We start from the raw sequence: 13575 nt of genomic DNA, 5'->3' as shown, positions 1-13575 counted from the left end.
AAAGACCAATTTTTTTATGAAAATGTGAGGAAACTTGTTTATTGGACAAACTTTGGTTTGTGGCTTTATTTCAGGTTTTACATATTTACTTTTCAGAAACATGGACGCTTAGCCCTGTGGCTTGAACTTAATAACAAACCATAGTGCCATGAGCCAAATATAAAATAATTTTTTTTAAAAACAGCAGTTCCTCAAACAGTTACTTACAGCAGGCTCCAAATATGAGTCAATCCTCACAGGCTCCCAGGTTAAAATCCCCAACTTAACAAAAATAAAAATGTTTAGGCTTAAAAATAGACTCCGCTGTTACAGGTTTGGTTGCTTTAATCACTGACCTATCTAAATACCTTCCTTCTTAATTTATGGACTCAGTAACTCGTTTTGGGTTAAACTGAATTTTAAAAACTAAGTCTATTTTGTAAATCCTGGTCATGCCACGTTTCAAAGTCGTGTATTGTCTTTGGTAAGAAATTAGCTATCGAGCTGCCTATTACTATTAGCATGTTCATTATCATGTTTTGTTTTTTTGGGGGGGGGGGGGGGGTAGCCAAGATGACTGCAACACTCATCTTGAGGCTTAAAAACTGAATTTCAGAAACAAATGGGCGACATCTATCTTTTGTAATGCCTGTGGCGGATACAGCCTGTGGTCGCTAGCTAGCGTTTCCTCTTCACTTGTGCTAATATCCAGTCTCTGAACTGGACCTCTGCTGGAGCATTTTCCCTTTTGTAGCATTTTTAAAACATTTATCTGACAGTGAATATTACTCGGTGCACTGTGATTGTTCTAACAGGCCATTCCAGAAGCCTGCGTGCCAGTTTTGGTGAGTGAAATTCTGGTATTTTATTTTCATGTCACTTAGCATTAATTAGCAAACTTGCTAATGAAACCAGCTAATGTTACTTAAGATATTGCGCACTCTTGCCGAAATATGCCACTTTTGTCTCAAAAAACAAACAATAACATGGCAGTTGACCAATTCCACCAAATTTGGAAATATAAAACTTTAAAAAAAAAATAAGAAGAAGCAAAATTGTTGAAGATAACACAGCAGATGAATTGCAACAAATGTATTATAACAAAAACAGGACAGGAGAAGGAAAAACTAAACTTAACCTCAGCCTGAAACATATATGTCTGTCTCCCAGGTGCAATGTCTTTAGCAGCAGCTAAATTTGACGTGTTCTTGCACAGGGGCCTATATGGCAGTATTTCTTAAACTATGGGTCTGGCCCTTAATTGGATCACAGGTCTGTTTCTGGTAGGTCCTCACACATCAAGCACACCCGTTTGTTTTAATCAGCTCAGGTCTCAAAGCAAGACTCAATTTACAAAATTTATGCCTGAGCTGAAAAGGTTTACTAAACCTGGCTATAAAAGTGCACTGTGTGAGTCCCCTGTCAGCCTATATGGACTCCCTTGCGCTATGGTGGCCAAGCCAAGGCCAGCGACTGGTAGATCCACTGGGAATGTAATAACAGATTAATGTGGCGTGCCAGGCCCCATGACCAGACGTGTTTGACGCTAATGCTCCACTGTATATTATCCAGCTTGCAGAAATGTTGGATGTGAGCGATGGGATCCAAGGACAGGGATGTTTAGGTACTAATTACCAAACAGCAAGGCACAAGTCTCGCTCCATATTTCCTTACTCCTGTGGAAACACTAGGCAGGCTCCATTTATTTTCTTTGACTGTTGTTTCTGGCAAGGCCGCGTCTCAGTAAACACCACTCGCCCACCATTGTAAATCCGACAGGCGCAGATCTTTCAAGTTAGACTCCTTTGAGGAAAAATGGAGACAGATCGGATGGCGGCGCTCGGGTTTTCCGTCTTAATGAGAGAGTGGAGAAGAGGGATGGCGTTTGATCCCTGGCATGGAAGCCTCTATTTAAGCCTGTCAACGGTCATCACTCTCTCTCCCCCCCTCTTTCTTTCTCTGTTATGGATAGAGAAACAGACCTGCACCACTGGATTTGATCAACTCAGTACTGCACACTTTAACCCTTTTTCAGAACCGGGATCCAGTCTCCCCTCCAGCACCTTCACTATCACCCAGAGAGACTTGCTCAGCCTTCCCCTTCCTGACAACCTGCGAGCGTGGATGTTGATTGATTACCTTAGCTGGAAAAGAAAAGAAAAGGCAGAAGCAGATCTGTGAAAATATTATTTTATTTGTAGAGCTTTGCAATGAGAAAGCCTTTCAGTCATCATGCTCCAGTTTCATATCATGTGTTTGTCCAAACCACACAAGAGCCTTATGGTTCTTCAAGGAAGTCGCGCTATAGTTGCAAGCCCGACAGCAAGCCAAAGACGATAAGCCCCGAGACAAATTTCTCTGTTCTCTGCTAGACAATGAAACTTTTGAACTTTAACTTTTAGGCTGCGGATGTTGATGAAGTCCTCAGAGAGGAGGAAATGTCTTTCTGATGAAGGGCTGGAGGGCAGGGCTCCTGACCATCGCGGACCTGGCCTGGAAGACGCTTTTCATCGCAGCACTAATGGCTCTGGCTAATCAGGCCTGATTGGGGCTGCTAAATAAATACTCTCTCCATTTATAATATCATGCGTAACTTAAGACAAAATCAATACTCGAGACTGAACACTAATAGCTTGAGGCAAAACAAACGTCCCAGCTCTGGCTGCAATACATTTTTCAGAATGAATCCATCAGTGACATTGGCATGGATTTCTCATACTTCCAAATAAAGCCACGTATCTGTGGACTTTTCATATTTCCGAAGGCTCCGAATTGGTTTGAAAGACATTCACGCATGCAAGCAGTTCAGAAACAAGCCTCGTTCTAAACTTTTAATGCCCTTATTAGGTACATTTGTTCTTTTTGTCGAGCATATATTTGAATAATATATATATTTTTTGCCTTTACATCAAATTTTCAGAAGCATTAGAAAAGAAAAAGAAACTACAGCAACACCCACAGTAATGAACTGAAAATGAAACTGCAGAGTGGAACAGTCATATTCAGCAAACAATTAGCATCAATCATCAATCATAGATGAATCAAGGTGTCTCCCCAGGAGCCAGAGCCCGATAATAAACACTGGAGTCAGACTAGACTTATGTGGGCTCGGGAATAAATAAAGTGAACGACCTCGACATCAGCAGCTAGTAAAATGTTTGGCCGTGCGGTAGAGTAGGTATGAAAGGGAGCTTTGTGTTATGAGGAATAAATACAGACAGACACAATCACATTTGAGCGAAAAGAGTTATGTCAGAAGTCTCACAGCAGCAACGTTGGAACCTGGCTTTGAAATGCGAATCACGTTAAATGTGTTTGATTTATCTTCTGCTCCACTTCTGCTTTGCCGTGTCTCTGCCGAGGTGATTGAAATACCATACACACTGTGCACCGAGTAGCTAAAGTCCATCCACATCTGGAGCTGAAACAAAGACATCGGACTTGTTTATTATGACAGACGAGGATCTCACAAAGGACAGTCGCGTGTTACGTTCATGGGGGATGTTTTCTTTATGATGTGTGTTGCCGGTTTATTTTTCCTTGCGATCAGGTCAGGCTACTTGGCCAGTCTCCTCGCCACGTCTTTGTAGGCGGTCTCGATCTCAGTGTCAGCCGCACAGGTGTTGGTGAACTCGTCACGCGTGGAGGCGTTGTTCAGGTAGCGCCACACCCCCGACATTTCCGCTGGGATGTCGTATTTGCGGTATTTCTTAGCAACAACCTAGGAGAGAATGCAAGGCGATAACTAAACTACCCCGTTCATTCAGACTCGAGCTAATATCTTCAGCACCTTCCAGGAGGTATGTTTTTTGGATGAGGTGTTTCAGTTTGCCATTTTGAAACAAAACTAATAACATTTATGCTTTTTTTTTAGCTCGTGAATGTAAGAATTAATGCCTTTCAGCAATACTCTGTATATCGTCTGTGCTCTGCATCCAAAAGGTAAGTCAGAACCACTTCAACTGCAAAACCAATGAAGCATTAAGTAAGTCAGCTCTGCAGGAGCAGGACATGCCGGTTAGATTCATTAGATACTTTCCTCCAGTGGTGAATGCTTATCTGCCTGATATATTAACCCACCGTAGAAAGGACCTGCTCTTGTTAAAAATTGTAGTTTTAGTTTAAAACAAAAAACTTTTAAAGGGAATTTGTGTTCTTACATTTTGTTGTGTCCTCCTGGACTAAAAATGGGATTTATCAGTATAACCTTTAGCTACTAATAATTTGACATATGGATACTAAATGCCCCAAATAACAAATTCAAGATAGTTTTTTTTCCTTAATTAGGAAAAGAGAAAACTTTTTTTTTTAAGTCTAAAAATCTGATTTTTAAAAATTGTGGCTGTGGAAAATAAAGTTAAGAGCAAACCTATCTTAAACACATCTTGGGGGCAGAGTTGCTTGACATTTTCAGTCTTTTCCTTTTTTCCTTTTTACTTTCTTTTCAGATCCTGCTGGTTTCCAGAATAGATTTACTTGTTTTAGTTTAGTTTTTATTAGTTCCAGTGTTAGTTTTAGTCTTTTTTTTTAATCATTCATGTATTCCTGTGGCACAAAATTGAATACAAATGCAACATTTGTGGAGGGAGTTGGCTCGCAGTCATGTAGACACCCCAAGTCTCATTTGGACTGCAGGCTCCTCAGGCAGGCTGTTGACAGATTTGACCATATTGTTGACTATTTTTGACTGTATAGTTTTATTTGACTTCAATTCTTTCTTTCTTTTTAAATACACATTGTTTCAGTTAATTTTCATTTATTTATAGTCTCTAGTTTCTGTTATAACTTAAACTATAATATATGTTGACATTTCGTTTTAGTTAACTGTAATACTGCTTGGGACCTCCTCGGGTGTTACCAGACACCAATTTAAGGCAAACACATCATCATCATCATCATCATCATCATCATCATCATCAAGCACATATTAGGTTTATTACCACAGCCTTTATTACTCAAATGCAGCAAAACACTGAATTCATTATCAAAATGGAGTTCAAAATCCATGTACTAAATCTGGTTTTGATATATCAAAGTGTTTATTTATCACCGGCTTTAATAGAGGAACCGCTTGATATGACAACTTCTGTGAATCTTACTGTAGACTGGAAACTTGTTTAGCCCGTGAAAATGTATGAAACTTTTTAACAAAGTCCAATATTGCAGAAACCGACCTCATAAGTTGGTTTGAGCTTGGATAAACTGGTGTGTGCTTTAAAGGTTACTTGGAAAAACACACGTCTAACTTTAACAGATAATAGGATCTGGATTGCTCAAGGTACTGATATGAAAATCTCATCTAAGAATAATAAGGGGCCGGTAGAGAATGATTGTTGAAGGGCAACGCAGCTGTAGAATCACCACCACTAATTACTGCCCCTCAATAATTTTCCTCTCATGCCATATTTCTTTACCTTCACTATGTAGAGTTTGGGCAGGAGGTTGCAGTCTGCCAGAGTGAACTCGTTCCCATCCAGGAAGCATCGGTTGGAGCCCTTCTCCTCCTCCATGCTGTTTGCATCGATCTCATCTGGCAATGGGTTGTTAAGGTAGTCATCCAGCTTCTTCAGGGCTTTGGTTAAACCTTTCTCTAGAGCTAAAACGCACAGATACAACACCTTTAAAAGGTGACGGAACACGTGTGGCGCTAACCTCACTAGGTGGCAGCAAAGCAAACGGCATGAGCTCATGCCTAAAAAGTGGACTCTGCTACCACCTAGTGGAGGATTTTATGAATCACTCCCGCATGATTTCATCTTGTTCCGTTGCGCATGTACATGTGTGAATGTAAATGGCATGAAATAAGCAGCCCACCAGCGTTGGCTTCTGGTTTGGTGTTCTTGATGTAGGCTGAGAACTTGGCAAAGATGTCGTTTCCAGCTGTATTGGACTCTCTGTGCTTGGCAGCCAGTCTGGGATACCTGAGTGGATGGGGGGACAGGGGCAGGAGAGGCAGTCAGAGACCCAGTCAGACCAAACCATCTGGATAGCATTAACACCTGGGCTGAAACTCAGCTCACACTCCAAACATGTTACACACTCTCACCAAGCTGGCTACTCGCCCCTTGAGCTTCTCACACTGAGGTCGGTTTATAATGTAAAAAAAACTTTACAGGCAATAAAATAAAGATTTAGTTAATCTGACATTTTTCTCTGCAAACGCTCACACGCTGACTCTGGTCATTTTTACTGGAATAACAACAACAAGAACCCTCTTAGGCTCTTTTACTAAAATTACCCAAATCAGATTTTGTCAATAAAGCGTTGGATGTAGAGTGTTAAAGATTTTGCATTTAGGAATTAAAAGTGCAAAAACACATACCTGGGACACTTACATTATACTGTATATCAACTCAAAATAGATTTGCAGCAGCTATAAACAGTAATCTCTGTTAACGTCAGCCTTCATCAGATCCAGCACTCTTTTACTGGACTAAAGAGTTTCCTGTTCTTTCAGCAATGCTGCTGAAGTGAAATAAATCCAGCCAAACCAGGATGTGTGTAGTTGGTGGTATAATCTGATACTCTGTTATGAAAAACCCTCTAGTTGAATTACTTTGGAGGACAGAGTGTCTCCTCAAGAAACTCTTCAATCTTGTTGACGTCTGTCTTGACCTCTCCTTCGAAGGTCAGGAAAGGAGGGTGCGTCCCTGGAGCCAGGTTGTGCAGATCTGCCGGCTTCCTGCAGAAGACACACGCGGAGAAAGCAGAATGTCGTGAGGGGCGACGTTAGCACGTTTTGTTTTCATGTTTGCAAACTTGGCTTTTTGTAACCTCACCTCTTGAGGTCGACGGTCGTGACGTTGAACATGACTCCTTTGAGCCAGAGGATCATGAAGAGGCGCTGAGAGAAGGGACAGTTGCCGATGCTTTCTCCATCGCTGCCCGCCTGGAAGCAGACAAAGGATGAAAAGACTTACATCTTGTTTCTCTAATTCAGCTGTGGGAAGCAAGTACATGACCCTTTGGTAACAATGTAACAACCTTGCTACTAACAGGGATAAGTCTCCTGTTATCTTAAGCGATAAGTGTTAACTCACTCTTTACCTGATATAGTTGTTCCAATAAGTAACATATAACATTACATAAGCACACATAAATAGGTCATTGTGACAGATGATAAGATCATGATAAGGACAGAGTCAAACTAAACCTACCGTCTGTGCACGTGTTATTATCTGATGTGAACTGCATACTTGTAGCAATCAGAATTATTGTCTGAAGGCCAAAAAAATGCCCAACATATTTACTTTCCCAAGTGGACGAGTACGGTGAAGGAAACATCCTGTTTCTTTGTTATTATATTAATACATAACAGCTATCAGATATAACCACTTTGAACACTTAGAAGAAAAATAACCAGTGATAATTTCAATAATTATGTAAGACATGACTGGCTAATTATTACCAGTGCACTTAAGTTTAAGTAACAATACTTAAACTTTTACAGTAGGTTCAATAACGTCAGTATTTACACAGTCAGTGCAGTATACACTTACTGGATCTCCTCTCCTCTCTTCCTGTATATGCATTTATTGCAGGCCATTAACACTGTGTCTTCTCTGTGCTGTCGTCTATGTTTTTGTCTCCCTGTACCTTTCTGCACACGTCTCTGTTTTCTGAAGCTGCATTTTTGCACTTAGTATTTCTCTCTGGATTGTCTGTTGTGTTGTTCCCAACCGTAACCCACCCACTCGTGCCGCGTGGCTCCAGGCACCTCCTTGAGTCTGGTTAAGTCAGAGGTTTCTTCCTCCCCACTGTCAGTGGGTGTTTGCTCACAGGGGATTGCTGTTTCACACCCTAATATTTTTAATGATAGGGTCTTGAGATGGCCACTATTCATGACAAATTAATTGAATGAACTGGATGAATTTAAAGTAGCTGTTATTTTGCAGATGCTGACCATACGAGTGCCTGTGAGCAGTGTATCAACAGTGCCCAAGGTTGTTGATTTTTGACAGTACGCTTGTGCTTTGATCAAAAAGCTCTGAGAGAAGGTCCTTAAAAGTTAAAAACCTGGCCTGATTTACTCTTGGCCATTCTCACGTTCAAGGTCATGTTCTCAGCCACGTGTGCTATTTATAGTTTGCTCCCTGGAAGTCCCCTTCTGACCACTTAAACTGTGTGCTGTGCAGTTTCACCACAGACCTCAAATCAACTTCTGTCTCAAACTGGCGCAAAACATGTTTGGAGGATGAACTGCGGTGCTTGTCAGCAAGTTGTCTCATGCCTGCTCAGAGTGCACAGACAGCACAGGAAATTTTCTGTCTGCTCCAACACAATTTTCTTCACTACCTGGACGACACACTAGACTGAGATATCTACCGCTTTGCTCACTTCCTGTAAATAAAGATCAAGCTGAATAATCACTGTTTCGACACACTAGAGGAGATTCAATGTGCACTGCTGAGGCACAAGTGCAAGTGGAGCCTGACGAAAACTTCTGCATAGTAATCTAGAAATAGCAGCCATGCAAATTGCAGCAGCACAGATGTGTATGAGAAGATGATACTGAATGAACAAGTTCAAATGGGCATAATGTGCCAGGGTTCCATCATCTACCCGTACAGAGAAATGGAGGTTTATGTGGTCCTAACGCACCACCACAACGTGCATAGTAGAGACACGAATGCAAGAGGACATCCACCGAAAGATCTAAAAAGTAGCAGGGCACATTGTCCTGATATGGGAGAGAATGTGCTGTCGAACATGAGCTAGGCCACATTTAAATCAGGTAACGGGTTTGATTTGATTCACCTGTTCACTGCTTTTCTCTTTAAACGTTGTATTTTTATTTATTTATTTATTTTCTGATGAAGACAAAGCTACACAGAATCACTTCCTTCCTATCATATGCTTGTGTACATGCACTGATATTATGTGTCGGCATGCACGGATACTCAGAGGAGCACAAACGGTGACATCTGATCCAGTGAACCTTCTGAATTATACATGGTGATTCTGATAAGCAGGTTCATTGGCCCCTGGGGCACAGAGAGCAGCGTTCGACCTGCAGACCTGCAGACGCACGCAAGCCCACAACACATAACAAATATGTGAGTGCAATGACGTCCCGGTCATTACATGACAAGTGACAAGTGTGACCATTGACCACATTAAAGTTATTAGAACGGCAGATGAACTTCATTGCATGCTATTTCACTATTTATGTCACTAAAACCTTTGAATGGCCAGTATAACAAATAATTGGACACACAAACAATCCCTTCAAAAAAAGAAGTTACTGCAATGACGTTAAAAAATATTTTGACATTCACCACAGACGTCCATCATCAGTAAACAGCTCCTAGCAAAGACCAGAAATAAAAGGGCCGTCAGGCTCAAAGTAGCTGAGCCAACTGTATGGACGCCAGCCATTGATGCTCTCAGTGCTGTCTGTGTATTGTTATGGCCAGGCTCAGTCGCATGGTGGTAACACAATACACTGGCCTCAAATAATCGCCAATCAACATCTAGAACACAGAGCACAAAAGCTGCCACACACAGCTAGACCACTAGGCCCGAGGAACGTGAGAGCATGGAGCTGCTGAGTGATCAGATGATGACTGTTGGGGGCTCTCACGTCATACGATCCATCACATGCTGTGTTATGCTATAACTATAACTGGGTTTTGGCGTCCTTAGTTTGCCTAAGCCTGCTTTTTAACAAAGAATTCATAAATGGGGTTCTGACATATTAACTGAAAACATTGATACTACAGTCATTCACAGAATAATACTGTAATTTCTAAAAGGCATACGAAGATTAAAACTGCTAAGATTGATCCCTCTGGTGCACGTAAGACTCCTATAACCCCCGATAGTCACCGTTTATAGGCTAATTCCTGTATGTGGGGTGGAGCATGATAGTTCTCCAGCCATCAGATCCATGTAGATCGTAGCATGATGAATAAATTATTATATTAGGATTGTAGTCACTCTCTATATATATTAATACAATTTGTGTTTCATTAGGATTTATTGAAAGAAAATGACAGTTTAGAAACTAAATCAAAGATAAAGGCCTAAAAGTTAATTAGTTGACCTCCGAAGTGCCTGCAGAAAGTCAGACGTCTCACCAGCTAATTAGAACTGTGCATCCAGGCAGCACGTTAGCTTTTCCACCTGCCTCAGGTGTATCCATCTGCCTGTGTGATTCCTCAGCGGACCTGAAGTAAAGCTTTTTATAGAGAACAAAACACCACTGCTGTGTCCACTGATGGTACCACCTTCAAACTGTTGTCATTTTTTTTCCACTTTATTATTACCTGTTTCAAAGTTTCCATCCTACATGCTATCTTATATAAAACATCTTTTTGAAAGGTCCTTGAACAAGCAAGCCTCACCACTTGAAATTCTTCCAGAGATCTATTTGGGTAGTTGTCTGCGTTAACGTTCATTTTCATTTGTTACTGGAGCATAGAAACTTCAGGTATAGCATTATAAGTCAAGTCTTTAAAATGTACTTTAAAAGTTTGCCCCCAAAAAACAAAGATCATAAAAGTTGTTCATCCCCTGGAAGTTGTTCATGTTTCTACCAACATCTTTGCTGCTGCTGAATACTGCAGATTTCAACTCAGGAATGCAATGTCTGTTTTACATCTGAGACATTAGACAGATTCTCGAGACTGATTGCATAGCACAGTCCTCCCTGAAAAAGTGTGGACTGAAGTAACAGTACCACTGCATGGCCTGATGTGAGCTTCTCACCATCAACAAGCAGCTTCGGTATCACTGTCACAACCATCCTGGGTCGGGGTGCTTGCTGGTGCTGCTGTAACTCTACCTCCGCTATTGGGTTACGCAACTGCTCCATAACACGCAGCGATGCTCATTTGAGAAATTCAGGCAATACTTGGTCCCTCAAATGTTATCAAAACCTCACTGCAGTCATAGTTTTGTGTCTATCTTACCTTTACAAAAAGTTCAATATCAGGGTCTCTGTCTTCATCAGACATGATTCCTTTTTCTTTTACTTTTTAAAAAAATTTTTTATCCTTGGAGCTCTACATCTTCTGGAAAGACAAAAAAAGGAGGAGAAACTTTTATCTTCTCTGAGGTTATCCTCTCTCACACCTAAGGAAGTTCTGTTCCCTTCACCTTCACCACCGTTTGCAGCTGTAAAGGCAGTTTTCTGCTCCGTTTGTGTCTCCTGGGTGAGGCTGAAAGTCAGTCCAGGTGATAGTCACAGCCCTGTGCTCTGATTTAGACACAGATGGAGGGCAGCATTAGATGTCACTGACACAAAGTGGAAAACAGGTGTCAGTCTATAGCAGAGGGGGTGGAGCCCCGTGTCTCTCTTCCCACCACTGCAACCAAACCTGACATCAAAATCGCATCACAGGCAGCACTTACTCCCTTATCTCTCTGCCCCACAGCTGACACATTCTTATTTTTCAATATTTTCCACTATTACATGTTTTATTGTATTATTTTTTGCCAAACTGATGAAACACTTCCTGAACACCCAAACCATCAATAATATATTCTCCCCATCTGACAACATTGCCAAAAATGGGACACTATTTGCGTCACTTTGAGTTTCTGAGGCTGTCAGTCCATCACTTACCAAGTAGTTGTGCAGCAGCATTTATATTTAATTCATGTTCACATGTGTTTGACTCTGGCAGGTTATATTTGATCACCAGCAGCAGACTAGAGAAGATTCCTCTCTAAATTATTGATGCACGGCTGCGGTTTTAAGGCAAAAATTTGCATTTGTTTGCAGAAAGAGGCCACAAAAATAATTTTAAAAATGTGTGTGTGTGTGTGTGTGTGTGTGTGTGTGTGTGTGTGTGTGTGTGTGTGTGTGTGTGTGTGTGTGTGTGTGGCTTATGAGAGATAGATCCGAGAAAGAAAGTTTGATGAAAACAGCAAAGAGGAGACAGATGGCTCGGCTGGAGAGAAACGTTTCAACTGTTTCTATTTATAGAGCAGCTCCCTCTCCTGGCTGGTGTACCAACTTGCAGCACAAACCAATTAAAAGGGAGCTGCAGAGGAAGAAGGTGCTCATTATCAGAGTTCAGGATGGAAAATCTTGAACAGTGTCTGAATGTGTTATTTTAGGTCTTAGTTAGTTTATTTGCAAAGTTACTGAGTGAACAGCACCAAAATGAGGGAGGACTATCCATAATAACGAGCTGAGGATACCAAAAATATGTCAAACTGGATTTATATTCATTTTTAAAAAGAATAATAATAATAAAGTCTAGATGAGAAGATTTTTTCAAATTTCCACCACCAAGACTCTTATTACCTGTAGCTTGTAATTTTTTCAACAAATGGACTTAAACATGGACAAAGGAGGTTAGTGCTGAATCACACTAACGGTTTTCCCTTTTTTCCAGCCTTACATTCAGTGTGCAGTCACAGAAACTGTACAGTTTTTAATCTAACTCGAGTAAAAGTATCGACCAGAATGTCTTCTTTTCTTGTCATGGATTTCTAAATCAGTAATTTAAATCAATAATAATGGGACCATTAGTGGTTTCTAAGATATGGCCTTGGCGTTTCGATCCCTTTGAAACAAAGGGAAGTTCAAATCAGTGACTCGCTGGGCTAATCATTCACCATAAACATCTAACGGCTACAGAGAATTGTCTCTTTCCGGAACTGAGGTGACGGGGAGTGTGTGAACAGCGTATACGCACGAGCCAGAACTGCTGAAGAGTCTTGGACAGTTGCAGTTATGTGAAAAGGTCTTATCGCACAAAAACAGTGACACGTTAGTGATACTGTTGATAGGGCAGCCCACTTTATCTGACTGTGGAGGTTTCGTTTTAAATTTTCCCCTCAGAGACGTGACCTCATAACTCACCTTCCTACTTTTATGATGGAGCTCGTGTTAAGTTTATGGCCATTGTTGATGATTAAACTGTTGGGAAACGCACCCACGGAAAGACACATAAAGGATAGAGGGTGGGGTGTTTTTCTTGAAGGGGCTGAGGATGTTATCACGTCTGTCGTCTCCTACGGTCTTCGGGGGTGAACTATCCTGCATATTTATCATAATTGTGATATAATGTAGTTCTGTACACCGATTGTGTTAAGTGTGTAGACTGCGATGAGCTTTCAGATCCTGCCAATGTCGTTCCAGCTCACCGAGGAAGGAGGAGCAGCTCAGACAAAAACTGTGCACTCTGAAAAATGTTTTTTGTAGGGTTCTTGAAATGTGTTTTTTTTAAAAAGACAAAACATTATTATTCTTGAAAAGCTGTCTGGTGTTTTCTATTCTCCTTGTCATAATCACCTTTTTTGGTTTTATGGTGGAGTAAACAGGGAAACGGGAAACGTGTGGGCGAGGAAGATTATGACATGTAACACAGCTGGAATCAAACTCATTCACCGTCTCACCCAACAATGCTTCACGCTACAGGGAGACAAGGCAATTTTAAAATAAAATAAAAAAACAAAACAGCCTGTTGCCATTACCCATTTCATGACTTTCACTGACTTGATGCCATCAGCCTAATCAGCAAAGTGACCCCTGCATTAGCTGATAGTACACTCACCAGAGCAGGTATCACCAAAAAGCAACAAAACACACAGACGGATTTGCTCAAGCGTAGAGTTCACCCCTGGTTCCTGTGACCTTAA

At 41.1% G+C, this 13575-nt stretch overlaps 1 protein-coding gene across 1 annotated transcript; it reads right to left on the bottom strand.

The window, feature by feature from the left end:
• Window positions 1-2160: 2160 nt before the first annotated feature.
• On the bottom strand, window positions 2161-11200 carry clic5b (chloride intracellular channel 5b). The gene is made up of 6 exons (XM_005724896.1): window positions 10893-11200; window positions 6759-6868; window positions 6536-6661; window positions 5794-5900; window positions 5394-5575; window positions 2161-3700 (listed from the first exon to the last, which is right to left on the bottom strand). Exons 1-6 carry the CDS (start codon window positions 10935-10937, stop codon window positions 3536-3538), a joined length of 735 nt encoding a protein of 244 aa, XP_005724953.1. The 5' UTR covers window positions 10938-11200; the 3' UTR covers window positions 2161-3535.
• Between the last annotated feature and the right edge of the window lie 2375 nt (window positions 11201-13575).

The sequence above is a fragment of the Pundamilia nyererei genome, unplaced genomic scaffold (assembly GCF_000239375.1).
Source record: "Pundamilia nyererei isolate P.nyererei 1_Seehausen unplaced genomic scaffold, PunNye1.0 scaffold00013, whole genome shotgun sequence".
NCBI classification, from domain to species: domain Eukaryota; kingdom Metazoa; phylum Chordata; class Actinopteri; order Cichliformes; family Cichlidae; genus Pundamilia; species Pundamilia nyererei.
Note: the sequence above shows the minus strand (reverse complement) of the source record. Positions and strands in the feature narration are given on the sequence as shown.

What these genes read in the sequence shown, in the direction of transcription:
- clic5b (XM_005724896.1), bottom strand. Translation starts at nt 10,937, where the DNA reads ATGTCTGATGAAGACAGAGACCCTGATATTGAACTTTTTGTAAAG. An exon ending in ACGACCGTCGACCTCAAGAG is followed by an intron (nt 6,662 to 6,758) that starts GTGAGGTTACAA and finishes TGTCTTCTGCAG; the next exon opens with GAAGCCGGCAGATCTGCACA. An exon ending in CAAACCAGAAGCCAACGCTG is followed by an intron (nt 5,576 to 5,793) that starts GTGGGCTGCTTA and finishes TGTGCGTTTTAG; the next exon opens with CTCTAGAGAAAGGTTTAACC.